The sequence below is a fragment of the Maylandia zebra genome, linkage group LG11 (genome assembly GCF_041146795.1).
Source record: "Maylandia zebra isolate NMK-2024a linkage group LG11, Mzebra_GT3a, whole genome shotgun sequence".
Taxonomy (NCBI): Eukaryota; Metazoa; Chordata; class Actinopteri; order Cichliformes; family Cichlidae; genus Maylandia; species Maylandia zebra.
Window position 1 is genome coordinate 1077986 of NC_135177.1, and position 17436 is coordinate 1095421.

Genomic DNA, 17436 nt, shown 5'->3' on the forward strand with positions numbered 1-17436 from the left:
AAACGTTTCTCCCAGAAAGCGCTACATCCAGATGAACAGAATCAACTTTTGGAGAATTACTTTAAGTGGTGTATAAAGTGTGTTATAGTGTCAGAAGTGCAGAAGTGGCTTAGGAGAAGAAGAAGAAAGAAAATAAACCAGAAACGTACTAGGGTCGAGTCAGTGCAAACTTTACAGCAGAAAAGCTGAGCATCAGCTATACTTTGTAGAAATGGCCACAATCAGTGGAATCACAATAAATCTACTGAGATTTTTATTCAGTTCAGTTTTATATATATTGCACCAAATCACAACAGCAGTTCCCTGAAGGCATAGTTTTTATGCAGAGTTTATCTTTTGGAAAAGCTGACATGTAATTTCACTTTGGTAATTAGTTGCAAATCTGAAAGGTCGATGAATTAAGAGAGCATTCAGTGTCTGTAAATCTCTGTTACATGCACACTCTGAAATCAAAATACTTTTTTGGACCTTTTTTACCTTTATTCGTTTACGGTACTGCCATTGCACTCTTCACAGGGCACAAGTCTTTGTACCTTATCAAGAACCTTCTTGAACCTTTTGTTAGAATATTGCACCACAGTGTTGCATCTATCCATTTTGTAGCACTGTGCATGTCATGGGAGCAGCAGCCATTTTTATGTTCACTGCACAGCCCTTTTACACGGCAGCGTGAGCCAAAAATGACGTTGCATTTGCTACCGTTTTCCACCTTTTTGTTGTCACTTCATACACGTTGTATTTTTGTAACCTTTGTGTGTTGTGCCACTGTCACTGCAGCCAGGTCAAAAAGACAGGTGTACAATTGTATGCATGTATTTTTTTAATGACATATCAGTACAGAAGTTCAGAGATTTACAGATTATACAGAGGGAGATCCCCAAAAGCTGATTCTGTTCATCTGGATGTAGCGTTTTCAGTGAGATGAAACGTTTCTCCCGATGACAACACTACGTCCAGATGACCAGAATCAACTTCTGTGGATTTACTTATCTGGATGATTGAGCATGCATCAAGACGATACAGAGGGAGATGTTGCAACCATCTGATAACATGAGACTTATCGTATCGTATGAATCCATCGTTGGCCTATCATCACCTTTCACTCGGGAAATGCTGCTTCTCCCTTTCTCCAGCCACCACCTTCAGGTCTTCTATGAGTTAACAGTGTTATCCTCTGCAACTCCGTCAGTATATAAGACAGAATGTATTCAGAATGTTTTTAAATAGCTTAAAAAAATAAGGAATCAGTAAATTGTTGACATTTAAGAGCCAAAATAACATTTTATTATTCATTATTTGTACTGTTTTGGAACATTTGGAATATTCACCTCTTTGACACATCTTGTGGTCCAATCCAATTTTATGAAATCCTGTTATAGCAATGCTCTGTCAGAGATGGGTAGCATGAGTAAAGACTTTTGGTTTGTCTAAGGCATTAATTACTACTACTACTGCAATTAAGAATTTATTAATTTGATTGTTTTAACTAGGTTAGTTCCAAAGTTAAAGAGAACACATAAGGGAAATATTCAACCATGTGGCTGCCCACTCTGTCCAATCTTTGTGTTTGTGTCTGAGTGTGTGATCCAGGCAGCAGATGCAGAGACCTGGCCCAGTCTGGGTGTTGCCCACTCACAAACCTAATCTTGTATTCAGCCTCACCTGCTCCTCTGCTCCTTCCATTCAGGATCTGAGCTCATGCCGAAAGCCCTCTCCACCAGAATTGTAGGAGGAATCTGGTGGTTTTTCACACTCATCATTATCTCCTCCTACACGGCAAACTTAGCAGCCTTCCTAACTGTGGAGAGGATGGAGTCGCCTATCGACTCTGCTGATGATCTGGCCAAGCAGACAAAGATAGAATATGGAGTTGTAGAAGACGGCGCATCCATGACCTTCTTCAAGGTTAGTTACACTTTCACATTATCAATCCAGAGTTTTCTCATGAAAGATTACATATGGGGAAAATGTTGTGTTGGCAGTAGTACAAACACATCTGACGTTTTGCTGGGGTCCTAAACGTAATTATACAGGAAGTAAAGAAATAACGTACGTTTACATGGACTGATTCTCATATAGCACTTTTCTGGATTTCTACGCTTTTCTTCTCCCAGAGCACTCAAAGCACTGTTTACAACATGCCTAATTCACCCATAAATACAAACTTTATCTCTGTGTAAAAGTGCTTTGTATCTAACATTCACACACTCGTACTCCAGTGGATGCATTGGAGAGCAACTTGGAGCTATTATCTTGTCCAAGGATATTTGGCATGCAGATGGAGCAGCCAGGAATCAAACCACCAACCTTCTTATTTGTTGAGGACCTGCTCTACCTTCTGAGTTACAGCCCCCCCCCCCCCCCAATTTAAACCTCAAAACTACTGGGTAAGATTTAGGAAAAGATTATCTCTTGAGTTAATATAAAAAAATGATGCACATGTTAGAAGGCTTACACAGAAAACTAAGCCTTTCTTGGTTGTATGAACTAGTTTGGTATCACTATGACAAGTGATATCAAACTAGTTCATACATCCATCTAAAGGGGACGGTGGTAATAATCATTGTTGGGAAGGTTACTTTTAAAATGTATTCCATTACAGATTACATGCCCCAAAATGTATTTTGTAACGTATTCCATTACATTACTCAATGACAGTAGCGTATTTGAATACTTTGGATTACTTAATATATTATCAAGCTTTTTACAACTACATGAATGTACTATTGCTGTGTGATTTATCACTATTACTGAAGGTTACTCTCCATACCAACACCAACTAGATGTTTAAATCTTAATATAAATGAGTGACAGTAGGTGGACATTAGGTAAGGCTGCACTTTTTGCAGTGATCTCGTATAGAAAACTATTCCACGCATATATAAAACAGGTCCGAGGCTCCGAACCGTAGTAAAGGGACCTCTGGCTAATACGTCGGGTTCGTGTCGGGCTCGTAGCTGAAAACTAGCTTTACTTTGTTGTCTGGGTCACTTTGCTAGCGAGAGACAGAGAGAGGCGTTGAAAGGCTCCAACGGAGCTTATTGTTTCAGAGGAAAACACGAACACAGTAATAATAATGGATTGGATTTATATAGCGCTTTTCAAGGCACCCAAAGTGCTTTACAATGCCACTATTCATTCACTCTCACATTCACACACTGGTGGAGGCAGCTACAGTTGTAGCCACAGCTGCCCTGGGGCAGACTGACAGAAGTGAGGCTGCCATATCGCGCCATCGGGCCCTCTGGCCAACACCAGTAGGCGGTAGGGTAAAGTGTCTTGCCCAAGAACACAACGACCAGGACAGAGAGCCCGGTGATCAAACCGACGACCTTCCGGTTACAGATGCGCTTCCCAACCCCTGAGCTGCCCATCAGGCTACATGCTTTAGGGCTATGCCTGTAACACTCTGCCTGTTGCTTTCATATTAAATAATTTTTTGAATAATCATTTTTAAAAATATTTCTTCACGTCATTATGTGGGGTCTAGTAGCGGTGATATGGGCCATGACATTGAGACACAGGCATCAGAGCCTCTTAATGCGTGTTTTCTCTGGGTTTCCACCGGAGTGGAATTACCAGAAATACAGGGAGTGCAGAATTATTAGGCAAATGAGTATTTTGTCCACATCATCCTCTTCATGCATGTTGTCTTACTCCAAGCTGTATAGGCTCGAAAGCCTACTACCAATTAAGCATATTAGGTGATGTGCATCTCTGTAATGAGAAGGGGTGTGGTCTAATGACATCAACACCCTATATCAGGTGTGCATAATTATTAGGCAACGTCCTTTCCTTTGGCAAAATGGGTCAAAAGAAGGACTTGACAGGCTCAGAAAAGTCAAAAATAGTGAGATATCTTGCAGAGGGATGCAGCAGTCTCAAAATTGCAAAGCTTCTGAAGCGTGATCATCGAACAATCAAGCGTTTCATTCAAAACAGTCAACAGGGTCGCAAGAAGCGTGTGGAAAAGCCAAGGCGCAAAATAACTGCCCATGAACTGAGAAAAGTCAAGCGTGCAGCTGCCAAGATGCCACTTGCCACCAGTTTGGCCATATTTCAGAGCTGCAACATCACTGGAGTGCCCAAAAGCACAAGGTGTGCAATACTCAGAGACATGGCCAAGGTAAGAAAGGCTGAAAGACGACCACCACTGAACAAGACACACAAGCTGAAACGTCAAGACTGGGCCAAGAAATATCTCAAGACTGGTTTTTCTAAGGTTTTATGGACTGATGAAATGAGAGTGAGTCTTGATGGGCCAGATGGATGGGCCCGTGGCTGGATTGGTAAAGGCAGAGAGCTCCAGTCCGACTCAGACGCCAGCAAGGTGGAGGTGGAGTACTGGTTTGGGCTGGTATCATCAAAGATGAGCTTGTGGGGCCTTTTCGGGTTGAGGATGGAGTCAAGCTCAACTCCCAGTCCTACTGCCAGTTTCTGGAAGACACCTTCTTCAAGCAGTGGTACAGGAAGAAGTCTGCATCCTTCAAGAACAACATGATTTTCATGCAGGACAATGCTCCATCACACGCGTCCAAGTACTCCACAGCGTGGCTGCAAGAAAGGGTATAAAAGAAGAAAAACTAATGACATGGCCTCCTTGTTCACCTGATCTGAACCCCATTGAGAACCTGTGGTCCATCATCAAATGTGAGATTTACAAGGAGGGAAAACAGTACACCTCTCTGAACAGTGTCTGGGAGGCTGTGGTTGCTGCTGCACGCAATGTTGATGGTGAACAGATCAAAACACTGACAGAATCCATGGATGGCAGGCTTTTGAGTGTCCTTGCAAAGAAAGGTGGCTATATTGGTCGCTGATTTGTTTTTGTTTTGTTTTTGAATGTCAGAAATGTATATTTGTGAATGTGGAGATGTTATATTGCTTTCACTGGTGAAAATAAATAATTGACATGGCTATATATTTGTTTTTTGTTGAGTTGCCTAATAATTATGCACAGTAATAGTCACCTACACACACAGATATCCCCCTAAAATAGCTAAAACTAAAAACAAACTAAAAACTACTTCCACAAACATTCAGCTTTGATATTAATGAGTTTTTTGGGTTCATTGAGAACATGGTTGTTGTTCAATAATAAAATTATTCCTCAAAAATACAACTTGCCTAATAATTCTGCACTCCCTGTAAGATGCCGGCCTTTCTTTCTACCGAGAGAGCTAACAGTAGTGATCATCACGGCTGTGTACATTCCACCCGATGCCAACATAAACACGGCGCTCTCTATCCTGCTGAACACCATTAACGAACAGCAGCCGGCCCACCTGGACGGTGTTCACATAATTGCAGGTGACTTTAATAAGGCCGAAATAAAGACTGTGCTCCCAAAGTTCTATCAGCATGTCAAATGTCCCACCAGAGGAGAAAACACTCTAGATCATGTTTACTCCGACATCAAGCATGCATACAGAGCCATACCCCTCCCCCACCTCGGTCAGTCCGACCACCTCTCCCTCCTGCTCTCCCCAGCCTACACCCCCCCCTCAGGCACAGTGCCAGGCCCACCACAAAGACGGTTACAACCTGACCTGCTGCTGAGTCACCTAGAGCAGCGGCAGAGCTACGTCCGAATGCTCTTCGTGGACTAAAGCTCAGCCTTTAATACAATCATCCCGGACATCCTCATCACCAAACTGGTCACTCTTGGCCTCCCTCCTCTCACATGTGCCTGGATAAAGGACTTTCTCACAAACCGGCCCCAGACTGTAAGGCTCGGCCCTCATCTCTCCTCCACTCGCACACTGAGCACCGGCTCCCTGTGTGCTGAGCCCCCTCCTGTATTCTCTCTACACCCACGACTGCAGTTCGACCCACAACAACAATCTCATCATCAAGTTTGCTGATGACACCACGGTAGTCGGACTCATCTCAAAGGGAGACGAGGCAGCCTACAGAGAGGAAGTCCTGAAGCTGGCAGCCTGGTGTTCAGAAAACAACCTGGCACTGAACACTAAGAAAACCAAAGAGCTCATTGTTGACTTCAGGAGACACAGCACTGACTTGGCTCCCCTTTACATCAACGGGGAGTGTGTGGAGAGGGTCCACACCTTCCGGTTCCTTGGTGCCCTCATCTCTGCTGACATCTCCTGGACAGACAACATCTCCCCGGTCGTCAAGAGGGCCCAACAGCGGCTGCACTTCCTGAGAGTCCTCAGGAAGTACAAGCTGAACTCCAACCTGCTGCTGACCTTCTACTGCTCGTCCATTGAGAGCCTGCTAACCTACTGCATCACGGTATGGTACGGCAGCTGCACCAAAGCAGATAGAGTGAGGCTTCAGAGTGTGGTCAAGACAGCACAGAAGATCATCGGCTGCCCTCTCCCCTCCCTGATGGACATTTATTCCTCCCGCTGCCTCAGCAGAGCAGCAAACATCATCAAGGACAGCTCCCACCCTGGCTTCAACATGTTCAGCCGCTACAGGTGCATCAACACAAAAACCCACAGACTCAAAAACAGTTTCTTCCCCAAAGCGATAACCACCCTGAACTCACACATGCACAGATAACACAGCCCCCCACTTCCCACTTCCTCTATGGACCACCACTGTGCAATACCAATTCTATGTGCAATAACCCAACTGTATATACACAACACTATTTATTACATATTACTTACGTCTTGTATATTGTACATTTTATATATATATATATATATATATATATATATATATATATGCAGCTGGATAGCGTAGTGGTTAAACTACACGCCTTTGGAACAGAGGATCGCAAGTTCGATTCCTGCCTGGGGGCGTCTGTATCCAGTAAGGGTCCTAAGGCTAGACCCCCTATGCTAAGCAAGCCTACCGCAGACATGAGCGAGACAGATAAATATGAAGGCATGCCGGCTCGGACGTCGCCCGGATCAACAAGGTCCGCGTCAGGTGTTGAGGAACCAGGGCACCCTGACGAAAAGTGGGCTACTGGAACAAGAAGGCATCGGTGGGCAAGGGACGAAAACAGGGCGTTGTTGGAATGCTACTACGCAAGTAACCCCGGCGGAAGGGGCTACATGAATAGGATGAGGGACCTATGGATTCTTCGATACCCAACATCCACAATGACGGCGAAACAACTAGTAGCTCAGTGTTCCAACATTCGAAAGAAGGGACTGCTCTCACAGCTAGAGATTGACGAGGTACAACACAAATGCTACGGCAAGGAGGAGTCAGGACGCCAGGTCAGGGGGGAGATATCATCACCCCCACCCGAGATTGGGTACATAGCCCCAAGTGCGATAGGAGAAGGATCGTTGAGTGCGAGAGGAACTGACCTGAAAAATAGGATCATGGCCAAGCTTGAAACCTGGATCCCCCGTAGCCGGTTACCAAGATTACGTGAAGTACCCTCAGAAGGTCTGCTAGATGATGTTAATGCAGCACTACGGGCAATACCTACAACCACGATTACCGACACTAACAAGCTGATCTACAATACGGCAGCAGTGATCAGTGAGATGCTTGGCTACAAGTTGAACAGCCACAAGGGGCAGTACCCTCCATGGAGAAGGAGGCTAGAGGGCAAGATCAAAGTAGCACGGAGGGAGGTTAGCCAACTAACGGAGTTGCAGAAAGGTGCGACAAATAAGGTGCCTAAGAAATACAGCAAGCTGTCCATACCTGAGGCCTTGGAAACTGCCAAGCAAAGACTCACAGCCTTGGCCAGCCGCTTGAGGAGGTACACCAGAGAGATAGAAGGCAGGAGAATAAACCAGCTGTTCTCCACAGAACCAGCAAAGGTGTACTCTCAGTGGCAAGGGAACAATAAGAGAACAGCACCACCAAGGCTGGAGACGGAGCAATACTGGAAGAGCATATGGGAGAAGGATGCAACCCATAACGGCAATGCTCAGTGGCTAGAGGATCTGAGGGCAGACCACAGCGACCTCCCTGAACAGGGTCCAGTAACCATCACAGTGGCAGATATCCAAGAAAGGGTCTCCAGTATGAAGAGTTGGACAGCACCAGGGCCCGACATGGTTCACGCCTACTGGCTGAAGAAGCTGACTGCACTCCACGAGCGTCTGGCAGCACAAATGAACCAGCTGCTAGTTAACGAAAGACACCCAGAATGGCTAACTGAAGGCCGGACGGTCCTGATCCCCAAGGACCCCAAGAAGGGACCGGTCCCCTCCAACTACCGACCAATAACCTGCCTCAGTACTACATGGAAGCTCCTGTCAGGCATCATATCGGCTAAGATGAACAGGCACATGGGTCAATACATGAGCGGGACACAGAAAGGAATTGGCAAGAATACCAGAGGTGCAAAACACCAGCTACTGGTAGACAGAACAATCAGCCGAGACTGCAAGACCAGACTGACCAACCTGTGCACTGCCTGGATTGATTACAAGAAGGCCTATGACTCAATGTCCCACAGCTGGATACTGGAATGCCTAGAATTGTACAAGATCAATGGGACCCTAAGAGCCTTCATCAGGAACTCAATGGGGATGTGGCGTACAACACTAGAGGCCAACTCCAAGCCCATAGCACAAGTTACCATCAAGTGCGGGATCTACCAAGGAGATGCTCTGTCCCCACTGCTGTTCTGCATAGGCCTGAACCCCCTCAGTGAGATCATTAACAAGACTGGCTACGGATACCGACTACGGAACGGAGCAGTTGTCAGCCACCTCCTGTACATGGATGACATCAAGCTGTATGCCAAGAGTGAACGAGACATCGATTCACTGATCCACACTACCAGGCTATACAGCAATGACATTGGAATGTCGTTCGGACTGGAGAAGTGTAGTCGGATGGTAACAAAGAGAGGGAAGGTAGTCAGAACTGAGGGGATTGAACTACCAGAAGGCAACATTGCAGACATAGAGGACAGTTACAAGTACCTGGGGATCCCGCAGGCAAATGGGAACCATGAAGAGGCCGCTAGAAAGGCTGCAACCACCAAGTACCTGCAGAGGGTCAGGCAAGTCCTGAGGAGTCAGCTGAATGGTAAGAACAAGATCCGGGCCATCAACACATACGCCCTGCCCGTGATCAGGTACCCTGCTGGGGTAATAAGCTGGCCAAAGGAGGAGATAGAAGCCACTGACATAAAGACAAGAAAGCTCCTGACCATGCATGGAGGGTTTCACCCCAAGTCCAGCACCCTGAGGCTGTACGCTAAGCGGAAGGAAGGGGGCCGGGGACTGGTGAGTGTCAGCACCACAGTCCAGGATGAGACAAGGAACATCCAAGAATACATTGGGAAGATGGCCCCAACTGACCGAGTGCTCAGTGAATACCTCAGGCAGCAGAAACCCAAGAAAGAGGAGGGAGACGAGGAACCATCATGGAAGGACAGGCCCCTGCACGGTATGTACCACCGGCAGATAGAGGAGGTGGCTGATATCCAGAAATCCTACCAGTGGCTGGACAAAGCTGGACTGAAAGACAGCACAGAGGCACTAATCATGGCAGCACAAGAACAAGCTCTGAGTACAAGATCCATAGAGGCTGGGGTCTATCACACCAGGCAAGACCCCAGGTGCAGGCTGTGTAAAGATGCCCCAGAAACAATCCAGCACATAACAGCAGGGTGCAAGATGCTAGCAGGCAAGGCATACATGGAACGCCATAACCAAGTGGCCGGCATAGTGTACAGGAACATCTGTGCCGAGTATAACCTGGAAGTCCCGAGGTCAAAATGGGAGATGCCCCCAAGGGTGGTGGAGAATGACCGAGCTAAGATCCTGTGGGACTTCCAGATACAGACGGACAAAATGGTGGTGGCTAACCAACCGGACATAGTGGTGGTAGACAAACAGAAGAAGACGGCCGTAGTGATCGATGTAGCGGTTCCGAATGACAGCAATATCAGGAAGAAGGAACACGAGAAGCTGGAGAAATACCAAGGGCTCAGAGAAGAGCTCGAGAGGATGTGGAGGGTGAAGGTAACGGTGGTCCCCGTGGTAATCGGAGCACTAGGTGCGGTGACTCCCAAGCTAGGCGAGTGGCTCCAGCAGATCCCGGGAACAACATCGGAGATCTCTGTCCAGAAGAGCGCAGTCCTGGGAACAGCTAAGATACTGCGCAGGACCCTCAAGCTCCCAGGCCTCTGGTAGAGGACCCGAGCTTGAAGGATAAACCGCCCGCAGGGGCGTGCTGGGTGTTTTTTTTATATGTTTTTCCCTCTGTTAACACTGTCCATATGTACATAGCGCTGCAGAACTGTGCCCCCCCAGCATGTTTACACTGAGTAGGAGATGCTCTGTATCTCATTGTACAACTGTATAGTGACAATAAAGGCATTCTATTCTATTCTATTCTATTCTATTCTATAAAGGTATCATGATATTTAGACTCACACCTTTAAGGTATGTTTAGGCTCTTCCTCCAAAGAAACAAACAAGTAGTTAGGTTGAGAATCTCTTTGTGGAACAGAACATTGCCGGCCTTTTAAGGTGGAGACCGGTGTCATTAAATAGGATGTTCCCTTCATCCTCTGGGAAATGCTGATGTCTTACCCTAGAGTTCGGCCTTGTTGCCCTACATGATAAGTAGTTTAGAGATGCTACTTGTTTAAATTCCTAGGGTTTGGGTTATTACCAGGATCACATGTGATAAAGTCCTATTCTGACACCATTTGAGCTCTACTCCTTTTTGTGAACCTTGAAGCCTTGCTTTTATTCTCCTTGAGCATTAAGTACACGCAGTTGCAAAAGGCTATTGTTATCCACTGAGAAAACATATTCCTTTTTTTATATTTGTAGTTTTTATTGGTGATCTTGTACAAAGAATTAACACAAGGAACTTTACAACAAACACGGGGACAAAGATCAAATAGCCATATACATTGTCAGTCAATATATCCAACAGAATTTCAATTTCTCAAAACTGTAGTCAGATGTAAGCAATAGTTCCCAGTTGTTTTTCTCCCCCACCCTCCCCCTGTATATAGAGTGTTTATTTGGAATATATATATCTGGACAACATTTTCATAATAGGGAAAGAAACAAACAAACAATCAAAACCAACAAACAATAGCACCAAAGAAGAAGCAAACAAAAAAAATCATCAAAAAACAAACAAACAAACACACACCCAGCTGGACAAGTGCAGGCAGTTGATCCAATCTTGGTGTGATGTCCACCTTATAGTTGCTTACCTAGGTAAGGAGAGTCATTTTTAAAAAAATCACTTCTTAGCTCTTTAATGTACTGGGTCCATCTGGACCAGAGTTTGTTGAATCTGTAATGGTAAATGGACTGGTTCTTATATGGCACTTTTCTACTCTTCTGAGCACTCAAAGCACTTTACACAACTTGTTCATTCACCCATTTGCACAAGCACATTCTCTAACTAACGTTCACACACATACTTCGATGGATGCATCAAAAAGCTAGTATCTTGCCCAAGGATATTTGGCATGCAGACTAGGGGAAGTCAGGAATCGAACCACCATCCTTCCAATCAGTAGATGACCTGCTCTACTGCCTGAGCTACAGGCGCCTCCAATCTGTCTCTTTGAAGCCGCAAAGACATAGTAAGCCTCTCCATTACGAATATTTGGTACACAGTATTGTAAAGTTCTTGTATTCCCGGTACGTTTGGTTGCAGCCAATGCCTAGTCAATGTTTTCTTAGCTGACATTGTAATAATTCTCAGTAGGCATTTATCTGCTGGAGTGGTTATATTTAGGGGTTCCTGGCCTAAGTACATATGTAAGAAATCAAAGGGGAGTTGGGCACTTACAATCTTTTCCAAGCATTTATGAATATCTTGCCAGAATGAATTAACTTTGGGGAAGGACCAGAATAAATGGTAGTGATTTGCCTTTGATTGCCACATAATCTCCAGCAGGCTGAACTTACATTTTGATGGCTTTGTTGGTCTGGGGTAAGAAAGAAACAAATTATATTTTTCCAGCCAAACTCTCTCCAATTGGATGAGCAGGTTGTTTCCCATTGCACTTTACATAACAGGTCCCAACCTTTGTCCTCCATCATTGAGCTTGTTTCTTTCTCCCATTCTTTTAAACATACAAAGTACTGGTAGATTTATTTTCTTGAAATCTTTGATAGAGCTTTACAACAACCTTCCGAACCACAGTGTTAACGTTATAAGCCATTTGAAATGTATTTAGAATTCTGTTTCCCTTTTCCCAACTGGGCCCTACAATTTCCTAAAGTCTGTTTCTTATCTGTAAGTATCTAAAGGAATCTTAATTGTTTAAACCTGTGTTGCCTCTGAAAATCTGGTAGTTCCCCCTCATGATTGAATGTCAAATAAGAAATAAGGCCTTTCAATTTTCATTCTCGAAATCTTATGTCACCCTGGTTGGGTGGGAACCCTGTATCAAAAGCACACCGTCTTTGCATCAATTCTGCCTTGTTTAGCTTGTTCTCTCTGCACACGTCCTTCCAGATCTTAAAAGTTGATTTTATCCAGGGATTATCAGGATCTTTCAAATGCGACTTTAGTTTACCATCCGCTATCATAGCTTGGATTGGTTGGCCATGAGTAGCTCGTTCTTCTATGTCTTTCCACTGAGATTTAAACAAAGAATCACATAAACAAACTAATGGCTGGGCAGAATAATAATAGTCCTTCAGACATGGTAAAGATAGACCGCCCTTGTCCTTTGGTAATTGTAGTGTACTGTATCTTACCCTGTTTTTTTCCCCAACCATAAATAGTGGGAAACTATCTTGTCCCATTCCACGAATTGTTGTTTTGGGATTTCAATGGGGCGAGTTTGGAAAAGATAAAGCAGGCGTGATAGAATGCTAATCTTCATTGATACTATCCTGTTAATTAGGCCCAAAGTTGGAATGAGGCTTCACCTCATTAAATCCGACTTCATTTTTTGTGTTTAATGGGCCGTAGTTCAAAAAGCATTTTATCGTCTCTGCATAATATCATCCCAAGATATTTTATGGAGTCTTTGCCCCATTTGAGATTGCACTTCTTTTTAAGTTCAACCCCAGGTTGGAAGTTGAAGGTCATAACTTGCCTGATAATGACCCAAATTCCTCTAATATTGTCATTGTTCTGGGTAGAGATTCACTCTGTGGCCTAGGTAGATTAAAATGTCATCGGCAAAAAGAGAGCGCTTCTGATAATCTCCCTGGACATTGATCACTTTAACTTGGTTATCTTGTCTTATATATTGACTAAGGTGATCGATGAACAAAGCAAATAGGATCGGAGATAGTGGGCAACCCTGTCGGCATAATCTTTCAAAGATAAATGGTTTTGATAGGCTGCTGTTTATTTGAATTTTTGCTGTTGGTTTGTTGTAAATTGTTTGAATTGTCTCAGTGACTATCTGATGAAATCCAAACTTATCTAGAACTTTATAGAGAAATGACCATCTTACTGAGTCAAATGCTTTTTCAGCATCTAAACCCATCAGCATTGCCTCTAGATTATTCCTTTTAAAGTGATATATGACGTGGAGAGTCCTTCTAATACTGTCTTGGGTCTGCCTCTGACGGATAAACCCGGTTTGATCCAGATTAATACGTTTGGGTATAACATTATTAAGTCGTTTGGCTATTATGGATGTGTATGCTTTATAATCCAGGTTTAATACTGATATTGGTAATAGTGCCCACAGTTCAATTTATCTTTTCCTTCCTTAGGAACAACAGACATGATGGTGAGGGACCTCCCCTCCTTTAAGGACCCAGTTGCACACTGCCTTCAGCCTAGGAGTTAATTCCTCCTTGTAGGTCTTATACCATTCACCAGTGAAACCATCCATGCCAGGGGTCTTGTGCGGCTTTAGTCTTGCAATTGCAACACTGATTTCTTTATCCATAATTTCTTTAGTTAACATGCTGTTCTCCTGTTCTGAGACCTTCGGGAGGTTTAGAGAACTTTTAGAGAAATTTTCAATCTGGTCCTCATTATTTAGTATGGGCTGGGATATTCATGTCCCCTCCACATATCAGCATTCCTTGTGTTTCAGATGCCATCAGCTCAAACATGTGCTTATAGAAACTCCGGTCGCTCCCAGGGGGAGCGTATATATTAAGAATTGTCACCAGAAAACTGTCAATTCTCCCTTTTACCAGTACATATCAGCCCTCCCTATCTCTTTTGTCAGATAAAAATTCAAAACAAGTCTGTTGTGATACCAATATTGCAACTCCTCTGCGGTGTCCGGACTTATATGATGATGAATAAACATGTTTATTAAAGCCTCACTCCAGTTTTTTTGTGTTCTTGGTCTGACAAGAGCGTTTCCTGTAGTAGGGCTAGTTTAGACAGTATCTTGGCTCTTTTTTGTGGGCTAACTATTCCATTAAAGGAGATGATATTAACAGTGTTTTCCATTTTTAAGGTGGAACATTATTGTCGAAATAAGCCTAGGAATGCCACATTGTCTGAACAGTGCTGCACAGAACCACAGCTAACAGGATAACAATAGAACCAATGATGAAAATTTGACAAGAAAGGGGGGAAAAATAAATAAGGAAACCCTGTAAGATCTGGTGTAATAAGTCCTTAAAGGGGACCGCCACCCACTCTAGAGTGGGCCCCCTGATTGGAAGACGTCCTTGTGCAATTCTCCCACCCTGCATGAGGCAGTACTCCCAGCCTCTTAATTACAACAAGGCGGTAGCTCTTATATTATATTGTCTCTTTTTGCCCGAAGTCAGCAGAGTTTACAAAAGGAATAATTAAAATAAATAAAAAGCAGGCAATTCGGAAAGGATAAGTTATTTTACCTGTAGCTGGTTAATATGCGTCGACATCTTACTTGTAATAGTGATGCATTTATTGCGGGTCCCTTCTATACAGTTGCAGTCTCTCCTTGACTGACACAGAGTCCATTTGACTCGGGCGCTTCAGTGTGGATCGCTTTTCTCTCTTGTTCCCTTTCGTGGGCCGTGTCAGTTTCTTGATCTGTGCCAACGGCGACTCTGGGGGCTTGTAGATCGCTATTGGGAGGCCCCTGTCGAACATGTCCTTCGTCGCCTCTTCAGCGGTATTGTAGAATGCTGTTCGATCCAGGTAGAATGCTCAAAGTTTAGCAGGAAACGGTGTCTGGAAGCGTATCCCTCACTGTTTTAGGGTTCTCAAAAGATAAGATAAAATAAGATAACCTTTGTTAGTCCCACACGTGGGAAATTTGTTTTGTCACAGCAGGAAGTGGACAGTGCAAAAGTTATATAGCAAAAATTAGAATACAATAAGAATAAAATACTGTACACAACTGTACAGAATAGAATAAAATAAAATACTATATACAGTAGAATAAAATATACAATAGGATAAAAATAGAATGCAAATGTTTTATACAACTGAGTAAAAATACAACTTTGTCAGAAAAAGAGTATTGCACTTAGTTTTAATGCACATGTGTGGATGTGTGTGTTGATCAGTTGGAGTCTTTGTTGTGGAGTCTGACAGCCGTGGGGAGGAAAGACCTGTGAAATCTCTCCGTCCCACACCCTGGGTGCCGCAGCCACTGAAGGAGCTGTTCAGCGCTGTCAGAGTCTCCTGTTGACCATCTTAGCTTCTGTGTATGCCTTTCTCTGTTTGAGGACGTCGGGAGCGTAGTCGTGGTCCATATTAATCTGTTTACCTTTCCACTGAAATCCCTTCATTTGCCATGCCTTTTTGAGTATTTCCTCCTTAGTCTTGTAACTCAAAAAGTGAACAATGATGGACCGAGGCGGGGTACCATCTCGGGGGGGGGGGGGGGGGGGGGGGGTGCTGGGGACGCAGCAAGGGCACGATGTGCTCACTCAGTGTCTAAGTTCAAAGTCGAGGGGAGTTTCAGGTTCTCCCTCAGAAGATTTTCAACAAAGTCTATCATAGTGGGCGCACTTTTCTCTTTGTTCTCCACTACTCCATATATCCTGACATTATTTCGGCGGGAGCGCACTTCTTGATCGGCGAACTGAGACGCAAGCTTGGATTGTAGTTTAAGTAGCTAAATACCACGTCCTCCACCATTTCAACCCGTTCCTCCGTGTCCACAATACGTCCCTCCGCTTCCTCGAGTCTTATGTTGGTTTTGCATATTTCGGCCTTGACTTCTTCAAACTGTTGCGTGTTTTCTTTTCTGAAGTCCTTAATTTCCATTAGTATTGCTCTCAGATCAACCCTGTCGCCCTAATTCCTTTCGGCATTTCTGCTAGCAGTGGCCTCAGCACTAGCCAAAATGTCGCCCTCCTCGTTGACTTCACTTTCATCAGTATCCATCACTGTCGTAGTTTCGACTCGTTTCTTGGTTTTCGTCTTGCAGCATTTATCCTTCACCATAGCCCCTTCCTAGTTATTCACTTTCAGCTGTTTATCTTGTTAATATTTGGAATTTCAGAGGCTTTGACATAAAACGGGCCGGGAGCAGAAGTTTCACGCAGCTACCTCCATCACTGCACTGGAAGTCTCTCAGAGAAAACATATTCTATCCACACATTCAGTGTGAGATGTTTAAAATGCATGACTGGAATGGAACGCTTTGGTAAGACTTATCATCAGCCTCAGTCAATTCAATAGACCGCACTCTCAGACGTGCAAGCTTCCCAATCACAGTTTGTCTGTTTTTTGTTTGCCTTTTCTTGGTTCAAACTACTTTAGTTGGTTAATTATTGTCTTCTGCAAAACATATATCTAATGGTGGTTTATTATGTTAGTGTCTTTGCAGGATATTATTCGAAGCAGTGATACGTCTCTCTTCTTCGAGTCATAGGCATTCCCTATGGCCTGTTGCTACAACACCTTTAAATGATTTAATAAGTAAACACACACCTTGTTAGGTAATAAAATTACATCTTATTAAAGGTAATACTGCTTTTGACAGTGGCTTTTTACATGGATGTGTCACAGATCTTCTTGTCCCCAGGCTATACATGTCTGAATTATTTTGCATTAGTATTACAACAGATGGGAGGAACAGCTCATGCAACCATGGTGAATTAATCAAGTAGATAAAGCTCATTCACATGAGATCTGAGAAAGGAGTAAGCCAATTTATAGAAGAGAGGAAAAAAGAGAAAAGAAACAAATTGTGTTTTTTCCACCTTCCTTATGTTTATGATCATTTGGTAAAAACACTACACACTGTACAAAAAACAAACCAAAACAGTCTATGTTTAAACCCTCCTTCAAAAACTCCAACAACAATTTCATTTCTATTTCGAGAATCCTTTATGTATCCAAGGTAAAGTCTCTCTGACCATAAAATTCTCACTTTAAACAGAGATGTGGCCAAAACGCCATGAACATAAACATGGCAGTGGATTCACTATAGTGAAATCAACTTTATAAACACATTATATACATCTTCATCTTGATGCATGCTCAATCATCCAGGTAAGTAAATCTCCAAAAGTTGATTAGGGAAACATGCAGTCAGCTGAGACTGAAGAAGTCACTTGGATGAGTGACGAAACGTTTCTCCCACAAAAAGCTATGTCCAGATGAACAGCATCAACTTTTGGAGACATT

At 43.8% G+C, this 17436-nt stretch overlaps 1 protein-coding gene across 3 annotated transcripts in view; it reads left to right on the forward strand.

Moving 5' to 3' along the window:
- Positions 1-17436, forward strand: part of grik2 (glutamate receptor, ionotropic, kainate 2) — a 328033-nt gene that overhangs the window by 256462 nt on the left and 54135 nt on the right. For all 3 annotated transcript variants that reach the window (XM_004569101.5, XM_004569102.4, XM_076889664.1), the window contains one exon: positions 1688-1905. In XM_004569101.5, coding sequence (XP_004569158.1) covers positions 1688-1905 — 218 coding nt within the window. The remainder of the gene's footprint in view (positions 1-1687; positions 1906-17436) is intronic.